The 16,562-nt window shown below is 42.3% G+C and overlaps 1 protein-coding gene across 3 annotated transcripts in view; it reads left to right on the top strand.

Annotated features, from left to right (window-relative positions):
- The window catches only part of NUP133 (nucleoporin 133), a 211,997-nt gene that overhangs the window by 175,870 nt on the left and 19,565 nt on the right, over window positions 1-16,562 (top strand). For all 3 annotated transcript variants that reach the window (XM_033938695.1, XM_033938694.1, XM_033938696.1), the window contains exons 20-22: window positions 656-814; window positions 7,168-7,303; window positions 11,838-11,956. In XM_033938695.1, the coding sequence (XP_033794586.1) occupies window positions 656-814; window positions 7,168-7,303; window positions 11,838-11,956 (414 nt within the window). The remainder of the gene's footprint in view (window positions 1-655; window positions 815-7,167; window positions 7,304-11,837; window positions 11,957-16,562) is intronic.

Raw genomic sequence — 16,562 nt, 5'->3', positions numbered from 1 at the left:
CTCCAGTCCCCCATCCATCAGTCCAGCACCTCTCCTTCCCCTCTCACAGGTGTAATTCCTCTTTATTCTGCTCCTTCTTTGAATTCATTATCTCTCCTTCCCCTTCATTCTCTCCCTCCACCCCATGCAGCGCATCTCCCTTCTGCCTCTGCTTGCAAGTGCAACCTTTCTCTGTCTTCCTCCCTCAGCCCTCCCTCCAGCACAATGCCTGGGCTGGCAGCAGAAGCCTTCCCTCAGCCCACTTCCTCCTCTGACATAACTTCTTTACAGGTGAGTAGGATGCAGCAGGTGGAAGGTTCCAGTACTGGCCCAAGCAGCGTATTATCACTACTGCAGCCACAAAGCTGAGGTTTGAAGATCCCAGAGGCGAGGGGGACTAAGGGAAGAAGAGAGAGACAAAGAAGTATGGACTCACAGGAATGAGGCAAAAGTGAGAGATGCTGCATCTATGAGGGAGTGAGCAGGTAGAAAATGTACTCCATTATTGCCTGTACCCAGGGCAGACCACCATCATTGCCTCGCCCTTGGTGTGCCACTCCTGAGATGTCATTAAATTGAGTCAGTATGACTATTATAATGCCATGCTAAGGAACCAAGTAATCTCTTTGAGAAAGATGTTGCACTGTGTAATTACTGTGTATTCTGTGATTAATAGAACTTCTCAGACTTTCTGTTCCGATGGTACCTGGAGAAAGGGAAACGAGGAAAGCTCTTATCCCAACCTGTCACACAGCATGGACAGTTGGCTAGTTTCCTACAGGCTCACGAACAGCTCAGCTGGCTACATGAAATCAACAGCCAAGATTTTGAAAAGGTAAGATACACTAATGCTCTTAAAGCCTTCAATTCTAGCCAACTGGGTTCTGCATTTTTTCTTAAGATGTCCAGCAACTAAGTGGTTAGAATTAGCGTAGTTCCTGTGAATGGGTATATGATATACTTACCTTTTCTATAATCTTAGAAAAGGTAGAATTATGGATGCTACAGGTTAGGTTGAAGCTTAATCCTGAAAAAACAAGGTTTTTTTTTTGGCAAGTCCTAATGAGAAAATTCAAGAAAAAAGTATCCAATTGAAGGGCCAAAATTTCGAGGTAGCGTCTAATTTGAAAATTCTGGGGGTACTTTGGATCGCACATTAACTTTTAGGAAACATACAGATTTATTAATTTAAAAAAGTTATGCGCTTTTATGGAAATTAAGAACCATTAAAAAGCTTTTTGACATCGAATCTTTTCAGTTACTGGTTCAATCTATTGTATTATCAACTTTAGACTATTGTAATATAATTTATTTGGGGTTACCTAAAAAGATTATATTAAGACTTCGGTTGGTGCAAAATGCTGCAGTTCGCCTGATTTTTAATCTTAAAAAGTATGATCATGTTAGCCCTTTTTATACCAAGTTGCATTGGTTGCCTTTTGGGGCCAGAGTGCTTTTTTAGTTCGGATGCAATTGTTATAAGATGCTTTTTGGATTATGTCCCCCTATCTGAAACTTTCTTATTCAACAAAAGGAACTAGAAATTCTGGAAAATTCATCTTTCCTACTCCAAAGGCCTGTCGTTTTAAGACCTTTTTAGACAGGACTTTGGAGTATCAAGCTGAGAAGATGAACTCCTGGCTAAGTCCGATGGTTGTTCAATCTAATTCTTACTTCACATATAGGAAATCATTAAAGACCTATTTATTTGACAAATAAAAATATTAATTTTGATATAGCCCTTAAGATCTACATCTTACCTATCTAGCTATTCATTATAATTCATGTAATTAGGTAATTCTGTAATTCTGTAATTCTGTAATTCTGTAATTCTCTAATTCTGTAATTCTGTAATTCATTGTAATCCTGTCCTTAAACTAACCTTTTGTAATCCGCCTTGAACCGCAAGGTAATGGCGGAATAGAAATCCCTAATGTAATGTAATGTAATGTAATATATTTAAATGAGGTCTTTTGTATCTGTTCTTATTGTCATAGTATGTTTTAATTTTTTAATAATTTTTAACATTGCACTTGAATGTTTTTAACAATTGTATTACTTTTATTATATAATTTTAGATTATATTTAGATAGTGTGTTCTATGAAACTGTACCATGTGCTGAAATGCTTCAGTATTCTCCTGTTGTGAACCGCCCAGAACTACTGGTTGGGCGGTATACAAGAAAATAAATTATTATTATTATTTAGCAGCTTCTATTTGCTCATTTTTATACTGTTTGTACATTGCTGTGCTGTGACCTGTCTTAGCTCAGTGGTATATGAAATCTTTAATAAGCATAATAAAGGTTGCTGAAAGTAACAGTGATGACACTAGAGATGTATAAAGGGGTTTTGATCACTGTACAATGTGTGTATGCAAAATGAGCAGCAATAATTGTAGTTTTTTATGGAACTAAAATGAAGAGAGTCTTATTACCCAAGTCTGCCTGTTAGTGCTTACAGTTTATATCCAGCCCTGGATATGCCATTTTGGTTAAAGAAGGGATTTGGCATAATAAAATCTTCTAATGTTTTATTTTGTTCAAGTGTTTGTTTCTAGCAAAACAACATAACTGAGATCGAGCTATAGATAACACTTCAGTTGCAGTCAATTAGAACATAGAGTTTAGCTGCCTCTTACAAATCCGCGCTAGTGGCTGCCCCGAAGCCTTTTATGGGCTTCGGGGCCGTTAGTGCAGGGCAGCCGCTAGCACGGCTTTGTAAAAGAGGCCCTAGATTTCATAAAGCTTAAAATAAACCTGTCTGTGAAGCAGTTTTTTCAGCTTTTTTATTCAATAGGTGCTGCTTTTGAATTTACCTGGGATCTTACACAACTTATGATACTTCACACCTTCTGAATCTCAGACTTGATCATGTGCTAAGTCAGTTTCAGGGAATAAATTTTATATTCTATTTTGCGCATAAGCTCTGGACAGGGCCAGCATTAGAGGAGGGCAAACAGGGCAGCAGCTCTGGGCCCCACAGTTCCAGGTGGCCCTTCGGTCCGTGCATCTCTTTCCCTTGTCGGGCCGTCTCCCTCCCTTCTCCTCACTTTCATAGTGCTTTTCCAAATGTCTGTTTTCTCTCTCAGAGGGACCATGATGTGGCAGCCATTCTTCCAAGTTGAACGCGACTGCCCTAAAACTTCTCCTCTGACCCAACTTCCTGTTTCTGCCTGGGCGATCACATCAGAGGAGAACTTTGCCACCTATCCCATGACTGTTTAATTTTCTCATGAGCCTCTTATGAGGAACTTTGTCAAAAGCTTTCTGAAAATCTAGATATACTACATCAACTGGCTCACCTTTATCCACATGTTTATTCACACCTTCAAAAAGTCAAGCAAATTGGTGAGGCAATATCTCCCTGGGCTGAACCCATGCTCACTGTCTCATTAAATCATGTTTGTCTACATGTTCCATAATTTTATTTTTTTGTCTGGCACTGAAGTCAGGCTTACCAGTCTGCAATCAGATCGCAGAGGTATAGCGAGGAACTCCAGAGTGACTTGTGTCAGACAAATGGCAGATGAAGTTTAATGTGGAAAAGTGCAAAGTAATGCATTTAGGCAGAAAGAACAGGGAACACGAGTATAAAATGTCAGATGCAACTCTGGGAAAGAGCGAACAAGAAAAGGACCTGGGTGTACTGATAGATAGGACCCTGAAACCGTCGGCACAATGCGCGGCAGCAGCAAAAAGAGCAAATAGAATGTTAGGCATGATAAAGAAGGGAATCATGAGTAGATCTGAGAGGGTTATAATGCCGCTTTATAGAGCAATGGTCAGACCACACTTGGAATACTGTGTCCAACATTGGTCTCCCAACCTATAGAAGGATATAAAACTGCTGGAGAGGGTGCAGAGACGAGCAACAAAGCTGGTTAAAGGTATGGAGAACTTGGAATACGAGGAACGACTTAGGAGACTGGGATTGTTCTCCCTTGGAAAGAGGAGACTACGAGGGGATATGATCGAGACTTTCAAAATACTGAAAGGAATCGACAAAATAGAGCAGGAAAATAAGTTATTTACAATGTCCAATGTGACACGGAAAAGAGGACATGGACTGAAGCTGGGGAGGGACAAGTTCAGGACAAATATCAGGAAGTTCTGCTTCACGCAGTGAGTGGTGGACACCTGGAATGCTCTCCCAGAGAAGGTTATTGCAGAATCCACTATCCTAGGATTCAAAAGCAAACTAGATGCACATCTTACGGAGGCATAGAGGGATATGGGTGACTAAAATTACGCCAGGTGTACACCTGGCTGGGCGTCAACGTGTGTGGATCGCTGGACTTGATGGACCGAAGGTCTGATCCGGAGATGGCGGTTCTTATGTTCCCGGATCTCCCCTGGAACCCTTTGCTGATAAGTGAAATACATCTGGTCTGGGCTTCCACAATGGTATTTTTAAATAACATCCACACCTGGTTTACAGTCCAAACCTTTGCAATTGATCCTTTTAGCTGCTTTTTAACCATTTTCCTCATTTTATCATAGTCGCCCTTTCAAAAATTAAATGCCTCCACAGTAGATTTCTTTTGTGACGTCACTCCCAGTATCAGTTCAAATTTGATCTGACTTTTATTATGTGCTGGGAGATAAGAGGCTGATATGCACAGATAGGAAGAGGGACTTTGGAGTGATAGTATCTAAGGATCTGATGGCAATGAAAAAGTGTAACAAGGCTATAGCCAGAAGGATGCTAGGCTATATAGAGAGGTGTAATTAGTAGAAGAAAAGAGGTGTTGATGCCCCTGTTTAAGTTGTTGGTGAGGCCCCATGTGGAATATTGTGTTCAGTTTTGAAGGCCGTATTGGCTAAGCCTATAAGAAGATTTGAAGCGGTCTACAGGAAGGTGACGAAAAGAGTAGGGGGCTTATGCCAAAAGATGTACAACAAAAGATTGGAAGACCTGAATATGTATATACTGGAGGAGAGGAGGGATGGGGTGATATGATATAGAAGTTTAAATACTTTAAAGGTATTAATATAGAACCAAATCTTTTCCAGAGAAGGGAAATGATAAAACTAGAGGACATAAATTGAGGTTGCAGGGTAATCCTTACAAATTGGGGCCATGAGTTCAATAGACATGCGGTAAGACCAAAGCCCTTTGGAATCTCCATAGGGACTAGGACTAAGGAGCATCTTCATGGATGGAGTCCTGAGCACTTCCACCGGACAAAATCTCTGTAGAGCAGCTACTTGTTCTACTCTCCTTGCATTTACAAGGTTCTACAGAATGGATGTGGCGATTCAGGAGAATGCCGCTTTTGGGTCCTCAGTTTTGCTGGCAGGCTCATCTGTCCCACCCTAGACATCTTACACTGCTTTGGTATGTCACCTAATGTACAGATTCCTGTGTATATGTAACAGAACGAAAGATTAGGTTCTTACCTGGATAATCTTCTTTCTGTTAATATGCACAGGAGTCTGTACGGCCAGCCCTGTGAGTTTTGCAATTCGCCTGCTTTCTGCTTTGGACAACTCTGTAGTCTGAAACTGGAGTTCTTCTCCTGTCAGTTGGATGAACATGTTTAAACAAACAGTGGAGTGTTACAGGGATCTATACTGGGATCGGTGCTATTTAACTTATTTGTAAATGATCTGGAAATTGGAATGACGAGTGAGGTAATTAAATTTGCAGATGACACATGGATTGTGAAAAATTGAAGGAAGACCTTAGGAAATTGGAAGACTGGGCATCCAAATGGCAGATGATATTTAATGTGGACAAATGCAAAATGATGCACATTGGGAAGAATAACCCAAATCATAGTTGCCAGATGCTTGGGTCCACCTTGGGGGTTAGCGCCCAGGAAAAGAATCTTGGTGTCATTGTAGACAATGTGATGAAACTTTCTGCCCAATGTGTGGCGGCGGCCAAAAAAGCAAGCAGGATGCTAGGAATTATTTTAAAAAGGGATGGTTAACAAGACTAAGAATGTTATAATGCCCCTGAATCGCTCCATGGTGCAACCTCACTTGGAGTATTGTGTTCAATTCTGGTCTCCTTATCTCAAGAAAAATATAGCAGCACTAGAAAAGGTTCAAACAAGAGCGACCAAGATGATAAAGGGGATGGAACTCCTCTCATATGAGGAAAGTCTAAAAAGGTTAGGGCTTTTCAGCTTGGAAAAGAGATGACTGAGGGGCGATATGATTGAAGTCTACAAAATCCTGAGTGGAGTAGAACAGGTACAAGTAGATCGATTTTTCACTCCGTCAAAAATTATAAAGACTAGGGGACACTCAATGAAGTTACAGGGAAATACTTTTAAAACCAATAGGAGGAAATGTTTTTTCACTCAGAGAATAGTTAAGCTCTGGAACGCATTACCAGAGATTGTGGTAAGAGCGGATAGCATAGATGGTTTTAAGAAAGGTTTGGACAATTTCCTGGAGGAAAAGTCCATATTCTGTTATTGAGAAAGACGTGGGAGAAGCCACTGCTTGCCCTAGATCAGTAGCATGGAATGTTGCTACTCCTTGGGGTTTTGGCCAGGTACTAGGAACCTGGATTGTCCACCATGAGAACAGGCTACTGGGCTTGATGGGACCACTGGTCTGACCCAGTAAGGTTATTCTTATGTTCTTACCTATGAAGTAATAATTTTGTTGAGCTTTAGGTCTCCTTATCTGTTAGTGCTAGTTGCACACAGCAGATCGGTTCATTGATACACCTACATTGCAAGTTTATGCTAATTATTGTTCCCTTTCATGAGTTACAGAGCAGAACAGAAATATACATGAGGAAGTTCCAAATGCCCCGCCTTCTCTTTTCATTTGTTATAGTAGAGATCAATTGCTTTTGTACAAACTGAAGAGGGCACTATACTCCACTGGTGAAGGATGAAGAGCTGAAAGATGTGATTGACACCCTTCTGCAAGCAGTTCAGAAGCATGGATTGATCACCTAACATACAGGCTCCTGTGTATATTAATAGAAAGAAGATTATTCAGGTAAGAACCTAATCTTTCATTATTGTATGCAATGTTGATTTTTGCTCAGTGTTTCAGTATTCGTAGGTATGAAAGTTGTTCAGCTGGGAATGGGGAAGAGAGAAGCAGACAGGTCACGAGAGAAGTTTCAGCTTGATTTGTTGATCTTGACCTGAAATGTGGACTTGTATGGAGAACTAATATAGTAGCAATTGACAGAGACAAGCCTTTGTAATTTTAGGCCCACAGGACACTGCAGGCTATGGCAAGCAAGGAGACACGATACTTTGCCAAAAAGAAAACACTTCTTGGCCTGAGTAAATTAGCAGCATTAGCATCTGATTTCCCAGAAGAATTATTGCAAGAACAAATAAATGGTAAGAAAATGGAATATAGTAGAGTATACTTAGAGTAAGAAAGTTTTTTTACTGGCTGTGATAGACACATTGGGGTTCTTAAAAGTATCAAAAATTATAAGAAAGTGAAACAAAGGCTGGGGGATCAAACCTAATTTTAAATCAAATTAGTAAATGGTAGCAAAGCTTTTCTTGTTCTTTATAGACTTTGCAGGATCCTGGTATACAGGTATCACATCAGTAAGATTCTGCATAAAAAAGGAAATATCCATTAAGATGGTCCATAAAACTGTGGTAAAAATTCAACCTTGCTTTGCCTTCAAACATGCCTCCACAAGTCTGAATATGTTCTACCTCATGTAGATATGACATGGTTAAAATCTGAAGTACTTTGAGACAAATTTGGAGGTCCTTCATGGTCCTACAATATCCTCATAATGCAGCTCACTATTCATAACATAAGAACATAAGAATTGCCTCTGTTGGGTCAGACCGGAGGTCCATCGTGCCCGGCAGTCTGCTCACGCGGCGGCCCCTCAGGTCCAGGACCTGATAGTGCTCCCACCCTAAAACTCACATACGCTTTTCGCTTCTGTCATGTAGAGTAGCCTTCTATCTATACCCTGCAATCCCCTTCGCTTCCAGGAAGTCATCCAGTCCCCTTTTTGAAACCCAGTATTGTACTCTGTCCTATTACCTCCTTTGGAAGCGTGTTCCAGGTGTCCACCACCCTTTGAGTGAAGAAAAACTTCCTTGCATTCGTTTTGAATCTGTCCCCTCTCAGTTTTTCTGAGTGACCTCTTGTTTTTGTTGTCCCCACTAGTCTGAAAAATCTGTCCCTCTCCACTCTCTCTATGCCTTTCATGATTTTATACGTCTGTATCATGTCTCCTCTCAGTCTCCGCTTTTCCAAGGTAAAGAGCCCCAGTTTGTCTAACCTTTCGGCATATGAAAGGTTCTCCATTCCTGTTATCATCCTAGTTGCTCTCCTCTGGACCTCTCAAGTATCGCCATATCTTTCTTAAGGTACGGTGACCAGTATTGGACACAGTATTCCAGATGTGGTCGCACCATTGCTCGATACAATGGCAGGATAACCTCCTTCGTTCTGGTAGTGATACCTTTTCTGATAATGCCCAGCATTCTGTTCGCTTTCTTTGAGGCCGCTGCACATTGCGCCGCTGGCTTCATTGTTGTATCTACCAATACCCCTAGGTCTTTTTCTAGGGTGCCTTTCCCCATCACCCTTCCTCCCATCGTATAGCTGTACAGGGGGTTCCCTTTCCCCATGTGCAAGACCTTACATTTCTCCACATTGAAGCTCATCTGCCATCTTTTTGCCCACTCACACAGTTTGTTCAGGTCGCTCTGCAGTTCTTTGCATTCCTCAACAGTTTTGACCCTGTTGGAGAGTTTTGTATCGTCCGTGAACTTGATAACTTCGCACTTCGTGCCCGTTTCCAGATCGTTAATGAATATATTGAAAAGCAGCGGTCCCAGCACTGACCCCTGTGATAATGTGGTTAGAAACTGTTACTTAGGGCTCCTTTTACGAAGGCGCGTTAGGGCCCTAATGCACAGAATAGCACGCGCTAAAATGCTGCGCACTAGCCGCTACCACCTCCTTTTGAGCAGGTGGTAGATTTTTGGCTAGCGCACGCTAAAACCGCTATCGCATCTTCATAAAAGGAGCCCTTAATGTTGGTTGGGTACTAAATAGCTATTCCAGTTCAATAGGTATGTCATTCTAGACAAGTGGGTTATCGTCCCATGGTCACGAGCCATTTGCAGAAGGAATCCACTCTAGATTTTTTCTGTGTCCCTCCTACTTTACTGGGAGCTCTACTGCCACCCACAGTTTTTCCCTTCTATACGCGAACTAGGAGGAGTGTTTAAGTTCTGTTCTTCCCTTTTCTTATTTTATATGGTGTTTTTTCAATGTTTTCTGTATATTCAGTGCTTGGAGCTTTTAGCCTTGGTATAGCGCTGCCTGTGTAGAGAAGAAGCAGACTACAAAGACTAGGGGACACTCAATGAAGTTACAGGGATATTGTTTTAAAACCAATAGGAGGAAATATTTTTTCACTCAGAGAATAGTTAAGCTCTGGAACGCATTGCCAGAGGTTGTGGTAAGAGCGGATAGCATTGCTGGTTTTAAGAAGGGGGTTGGACAATTTCCTGGAGGAAAATTCCATAGTCTGTTATTGAGAAAGACATGGGGCAAGACACTGCTTGCCCTGGATCGGTAGCATGGAATGTTGCTACTCTTTGGGTTTTGGCCAGGTACTAGTGACCTAGATTGGCCACCGTGAGAACGGGCTACTGGGCTTGATGGACCGTTATTCTGACCCAGTAAGGCTATTCTTATGTACTCTGGTTAAGACAATGGGTCAGTGATTTCACCTCTACAGCTGCTCTTGCCAAACTCCCTTTTAAGAGGTGCCTATTCCTTGGCAAAAGCCTTGATGATCTCATGTTTTGTGTGGTGGGCTGTTGCCCCAAGACCCTGCCTGATAGTAGTCCCAGAACCTCTAGAGCAGGGGTTTCAAAGTCCCTCCTCGAGGGCCGCAATCCAGTCAGATTTTCAGGATTTCCAAAATGAATATGCATGAGATCTATTAGCATACAATGAAAGCAGTGCATGCAAATAGATCTCATACATATTCATTGAAGAAATCCTGAAAACCTGACTGGATTGCGGTCCACATGGAGGGACTTTGACACCCCTGCTCTAGAGGCTCAGGGCGCACTTCTTTTCCTGGCTACAGACAATTTCGACTGTATTCCAGTTCCACGTTGCAGAGATTCTTCCAGGGCTACAGGCAGAGGTTCTCTTAATGCAAGCATGACCAATCCTCCACTTCCCGTGCTGCTCCATCTGCCAAGATGTCGCAATGATGCTAGGGCGAAGGAGGTCCCTCTACGTATAGGGGGTAGGTTCTCGGCGTTTCTGCTAGCCTGAATCTAGAGTTTGGCCGTTGGGTTTTGGCCTTTATTCAGTCTGGCTACTAGCTAGAATTTGTCTGATCTCTGCCAGATTAATTTTGTGGTCTGTCCCACAGGGTACCTGCCACTATGAGAAGGTTACTCGACATTCAGGCCATAAAGCTAGTGCTGCCCGAACTCTCAGGCTCAGACAGATTCTCCATAAGCATTATATCAAAGAAAAGCTCTAATGATTGGAGATCAATTCTAGTCCTTTCTCAAGTCAATGCAGCACTCAAAGTTCTGCGCTTGCGCTCTGAGATGGTTCAATCAGTCATAGTGGCGTTGATCCCAGTAGAGTTCCTTGCGTTTTTGGATCTAACAGAGGCCTACTTGCGTATTCCTATTTGCCTAGGCCAAAGGATATTTCTCAGATTTCAACAATTTAATATTTCTATAGCGCTACTAGGCGCATGCATGGCTGTCATGTTCTGGAGAACCATCAGTTCTCAGCTCTTCTTTTGGGGGCTAGTGACAGCTCCTCATACCTTCACCACTCTAATGGTTGTGGTAATGGCTCACCTGCACAAGATGGGTCTACAGGACCTCCCCGACTGGGTGACGGGCTGATCAGAGCCTTTCCATTGTCCGAGAGTAGATGCTCAGTGGATCAGGTGACCTGATTCCTGGTGGATCTGAACTGGATTGTAAATTTAAGAAAGAACAATTTGACACCGACTCAGTCCTTGGATTACCTGGGAGTCTTGTTCGACATGGCTGCTGGCCATGTCTCTCTGCCAGAGGCATGCAGACAGTCACTGTGCTTCCAAATTTCTTGTCTCTTGACCAAGTTTGCTCCATCGGCGTAAAACTGTCTTCAGGTCCTACAGATGGCCACCTCACGGAAGCCTCTGCCCTGGATGTTGGAGGCTCGTGCCAGCATGAATTGGTGGCTCCATCCTCAAGCCTTCTTCGAGGGCATACCTCTGCAGTTTGCTTCCTGGGTAGTTGTATCACCAGATGCCATTTTTGTGGATATCTTTTGTTTCATGAGTAAATCAAGGAAAATATTTGTTGTTTACCTGCAATTACATCACTTTCTTTTCCAGAGATAAATTAAAAAAAAAAGAAAAAAAAGATTTAACATCGATATGTGAACATTTCTTAAGAAAGAACTGAATATTTCATGGGGTGTCCTAATTTTTTCTCATGACTGTAGGTGATAGCTGTAAGTCATGGGAGGAAATCAGACTCAACACATTAATTGTGCAATATTGATATCATAGGCCCCTATACTTATGTTTACCTTTTTTAAGAAGTCAATTTTTTTTTCTTCCTGGTTTTCTTCTTATATTTTGCTGCTACATATTTTTGTTTAGTTAATTTTTTGTGTAGATATATGTGCTAACATGGGAATATTCTTTTATACACATACTTCTCTAGGACTCTTCTATTGATCTCTGTTTTCTGAGTCTTGTTTGTTTATTTTAACTGTAGTATCTTTTGGATTTGATTTTTTGGGGGGTTATTCCTAAATACTTAGTTTTAAGTATGGAGGCAAATTCTCACTATTATCTTTGGGTTTAATCTGAGAAGTATTCTTAATGAATTTATTTAATTTCACTCCAAGATATAGCACTGCAGGAACGTTTTCTGATGCATCAAGAATACCTACCCAAGCCAGTTCTGGAGGAGAAAGAGCTGAACCCCAGTGTAATGCCTGTGCTGACCGCTTCCCAGCTTATCCAAGTATGTATTTGATATTTTTTTTTAAGCAGTGTGTTCTTGCCTACTTGATGATTTGCTGAAAAGTATTTCTGAGATGACAAAATATTTGCATATGGTTAGAGAAAAATGTGAACATTATAATTGGTAATACAAATTCAGAAAAGCCGCTTTTACATATTGTATCAGTTTATACATTATTTAAAATATGTTTTTCTTGATTATAATTCCTTAAACTGATTAAATTTTCTCAGATCACATGTATGAATGTACTTGTTTGTATGTGTGTGGGTGTCTACAGGCAGTCCTCAGGTTAAGAACGAGTTAAGTTTTTAAAGCTGTTCTTAAGTTGGATTTGTATGTAACTCAGAACTTATAGATTTTAAGATTCTTGTCGTCCACTTCGGGATTTTTGTGTGGATTCCCTGGCCGGCAGGCCAAAGAAAGCCAGCGATGGTTTTGGCAATGGTATAGCACCTAATAGGAATGTAGGTTGTGGAGTCGATTCCAGACGCTGATTCAGGCTCGAGCAGATACTCTATATACTTCATCATGCCCAAGAAAGACTCAAACAACTGCAGATCAATTCTAGAATTGAAATCTATCAATGCATGCCCAAGAGTGCCTCAGTTCCAGATGGAGACCATGCATTTGGTCATTGCCACAAGTTTCAAGTTTATTTTTAACTTATTGAATCGCTTAATTTAATTTGCTAAGCAATTTACAAATAAAAATAATTAAAAAAATAAAAAATAAATTAAAAAAAGGTGTACGCATTAGCTTATTTATAATAGATTACATAAGTTTGACATACTGACATAAAAACTAACAGATACATAAGGGAAAAAAGGAAACATGAATGGTAAAAACAACAGGTAAGGGGAATAAGATTTTAAAAAAAAGAAGGTAATCATTAAATATGATTATAAGTTAAAAGCATCTTTAAAAAGAAAGTTCTTTAGAATGCCTAGCCTCACTGGATTTGACGGAGGCTTATTTGCATCTTCCCATCTTCCCAGGAATTTTCCTGGTTCCATGTACTGGTTTTCAGTTCTCGACACTATCTTTCAGGTTGGCCACAGCATCTTGTACCTTTACCAATGGTAATGGTGGTGGCAGCAGCACACCTGCGCATGATTGGTTAATTAGAGCCCCAAGGCAGCAGACCATGAAGCAGTGGCACAAGTAGTGTAGCCATTGCATATCCTGGGGTAGATCATCAAGCTCTGGAATAGTCATCTGGAGCCATCCCAATCTCTAGAGTACCTGGGAATCCACTTCAGGACTGCAGAGGGTCATGTTTTTCTTCCAGAGCCTCACAAACTGAAGCTATGGCGTCAGATGCTGGACATTCTGGCCATGCCAGCTTCCACAGCTTGACACTACCTGCAGGTGTTGGGAAACTACAGGCCGGTGAGCTTGACTTCGGTTCCGGGGAAAATGGCAGAAGCACTGATAAAAGAAAACATCGATCAACATTTTGAAAAACATGAACTTCTGATAACCAGCCAGCATGGTTTCTGCAAGGGAAGATCGTGCCTAACGAACTTATTGCACTTCTTCGAAGGGATCAACAAACGGATGGACAAAGGAGACCCCATAGACATCATATATCTAGATTTCCAAAAAGCCTTTGACAAGGTGCCCCATGAACGTCTACTCCGGAAACTGAAGAACCATGGGGTGGAAGGAGACGTACATAGATGGATCAGAAACTGGTTGGAGGGTAGAAAACAAAGGGTAGGAGTGAAGGGCCACTACTCCGACTGGAGGAGGGTCACGAGTGGTGTCCCGCAGGGCTCGGTGCTCGGGCCGCTGCTATTTAATATCTTCATAAATGATCTAGAAACAGGAACGAAGTGCGAGATAATAAAATTTGTGGACGACACCAAACTATTTAATGGAGCTCGGACTACAGAGGACTGCGAAAAGTTGCAAAGGGACTTGAACAAATTAGAAGAATGGGCGGTGAAATGGCAGATGAAGTTCAACATTGAAAAATGTAAAGTATTACATGTGGGGAGCAGAAACTCGAGGTACAACTATACAATGGGAGGGATGTTATTGAATAAGAGTACCCAGGAAAGGGACTTGGGGGTAATGGTGGACATGACAATGAAGCCGTCGGCACAGTGTGCAGCGGCCGCTAAGAGAGCGAATAGAATGCTTGGTATAATCAAAAAGGGTATTACAGCCAGAACGAAAGAAGTTATCCTGCCGTTGTATCGGGCGATGGTGCGCCCGCATTTGGAGTACTGCGTCCAATATTGGTCGCCGTATCTTAAGAAGGATATGGCGTTAGTTGAGAGGGTTCAAAGGAGAGCAACACGTCTGATAATAGGTATGGAAAACCTGTCATATTCTGAGAGATTGGAGAAGCTGGGTCTCTTTTCCCTGGAGAAGAGGAGACTTAGAGGGGATATGATAGAGACTTACAAGATCATGAAGGGCATAGAGAGAGTAGAGAGGGACAGATTCTTCGAACTTTCGAAAAATAAGAGAACAAGAGGGCATTCGGAAAAGTTGAAAGGGGACAGATTCAAAACAAATGCTAGGAAGTTCTTCTTTACCCAACGTGTGGTGGACACCTGGAATGTGCTTCCAGAGGACGTTATAAGGCAGAGTACGGTACTGGGGTTCAAGAAAGGATTAGACAAATTCCTACTGGAAATGGGGATAGAGGGGTATAGATAGAAGATTACTGCACAGGTCCTGGACCTGTTGGGCCGCCGCGTGAGCGGACTGCTGGGCACGATGGACCTCGGGTCTGACCCAGCAGAGGCATTTCTTATGTTCTTATGGGTCAGTGGAAGATACCATAGAAGTGGCTCCCTGGGCAAAAGCTCATATTTGCCCCCTGCAGAATACTCTGTTGTCCTGTTGGTCTCCAAAGGTGGACTCACTCTAGATGCCACTACCCTGGACGGCGGAAGCACATCTCAGCTTACAGTGGTGGCTGTGGGTGGAGACGCTATTCAAGGGAGTGCCTCTTTGCATCTAAGCTTGGGTGATAGTGATGACAAATGCCAATCTGTTTGGCTGGGGAAATGATTGCAAGGGTTGGCTGGTTCAGGGCCACTGGTTACTCTCGCAGAGAAAATGGTCCATCAACAGATTAGAACTCGGAGTCATTCGTCTGGTGCTGCAGACATTGGAAGTGATCCTGGAAGGCCAGGCGGTCAGGGTGGCATATGTCAATAGACAGGGAGGCACCAGGAGTGTTCCATTAAAGCTGAAAGCTTGGTGGGCAGAGGGCTACCTGCAGGTCATATCGGTGGCTCATGTAGCGGGAGTGAGCAATGTCCAGGCCAACTATCTCGGTTGCCAGACCCTAGATCTGGGAGAGTGGTCTCTGTCTCAGAGGGTGTTCAACAGTATTGTGAAACACGGGGGTGACTGATTTTTGATCTGATGGTATCAGCAGACAACAAGGTCTCTCGATACCTTAGCCAAAGATTCAAGCTGGGAAGCACCAGCATGAATGCCTTGGTGTACAGTCTTGGCCTACACAGGGACTGCTATATGTGGCTTCCCTTGGCCAGTGATTGGCCCCAGGTCATTTGACAAATAACAGAACACCATGGATTGGTAGTTCTTGTGGCACCAGACTGGGCTCGTTGCCCCTGGTAGGCGGATCTAGTTTAGCTGCAGTGGGACAGTGTCTCAGGCTAAAGTCGTATCCAGACTTTCTATCTCAAAGGCCAATTACATTAGAAAGTCCAAAACACTTTGGGCTTATGGCATGGCTTTTGAGTGTGCAGCCCTAGAGCACAAAGGTTATTCAGGGACTGTTATTTCTACCCTTCTAGAGCTAAAAAGCCAGCGATGGTCACAGCTTATTCTAAGGTGTGGAAGACATTTCAGCACTGGTATGTGGTACAGATGGTTGAATCTTTTGAGACTCCAATTTCATCAATACTTTCATTTCTGCAGGACGGACTCCAGAAGGGCCTTGAGATTGGTTCGCTCAAGATACTGGACTCCAGAACATGAAGTTTTAACATTGTCTTGTGAGCCCTTGTGGGTTCCTGTACAAACTCTGGTATGAGGCGTTGCTAACAGATCTCACTGTGAAGATGTTTTCTCTGGTAGCTATAACCTCAGAAAGAAAGGTGTCGGAGCTTCAGGCTCTCTCATGTAGAGAGCCATTCTTCATGATTATGGATGCTGATGTGTCTCTTCACACTGTGCCTTCCTTTCTACCAAATGTAATGTCGGCATTCCATGGTTAATTAGGAAGGCCGGTTGACAGCGTTTCAAGGCTACAGGTTGGAAAAAGAGGGATGAGAATTTGATGTTGCTGGATGATCAAGAGAGTTCTTCTCCGTTACCTTGAGGTGACAAATTCCTTACATCTCTGATCATCTTTGTATTGATCAGTTGTAGTTGCTGGGAAAGTCAGCCTCCAAGGCTATTTCCAGATGGGTATGCATGGCTATTGTTTCTGCATACATGGTGAAACAGAAGTTTTGAGAGCCATGTAACTATAAAGACTAGAATTGAAATCAAATGTAAATATTCGCCCAGTAGGGATAAAAAAAAAAAGTAGCCTAATGGGTAGAGCTGTGAGAATTGGGGAAACGAGATCTCGCTGCTGCTTCTTATGATCTTGGGCAAGTCACTTAACCCT

The sequence above is a fragment of the Geotrypetes seraphini genome, chromosome 3 (assembly GCF_902459505.1).
Source record: "Geotrypetes seraphini chromosome 3, aGeoSer1.1, whole genome shotgun sequence".
Taxonomy (NCBI): Eukaryota; Metazoa; Chordata; class Amphibia; order Gymnophiona; family Dermophiidae; genus Geotrypetes; species Geotrypetes seraphini.
The sequence above is the reverse complement of the archived record's forward strand: the minus strand, read 5'-3'. Positions and strand labels throughout refer to the sequence as shown.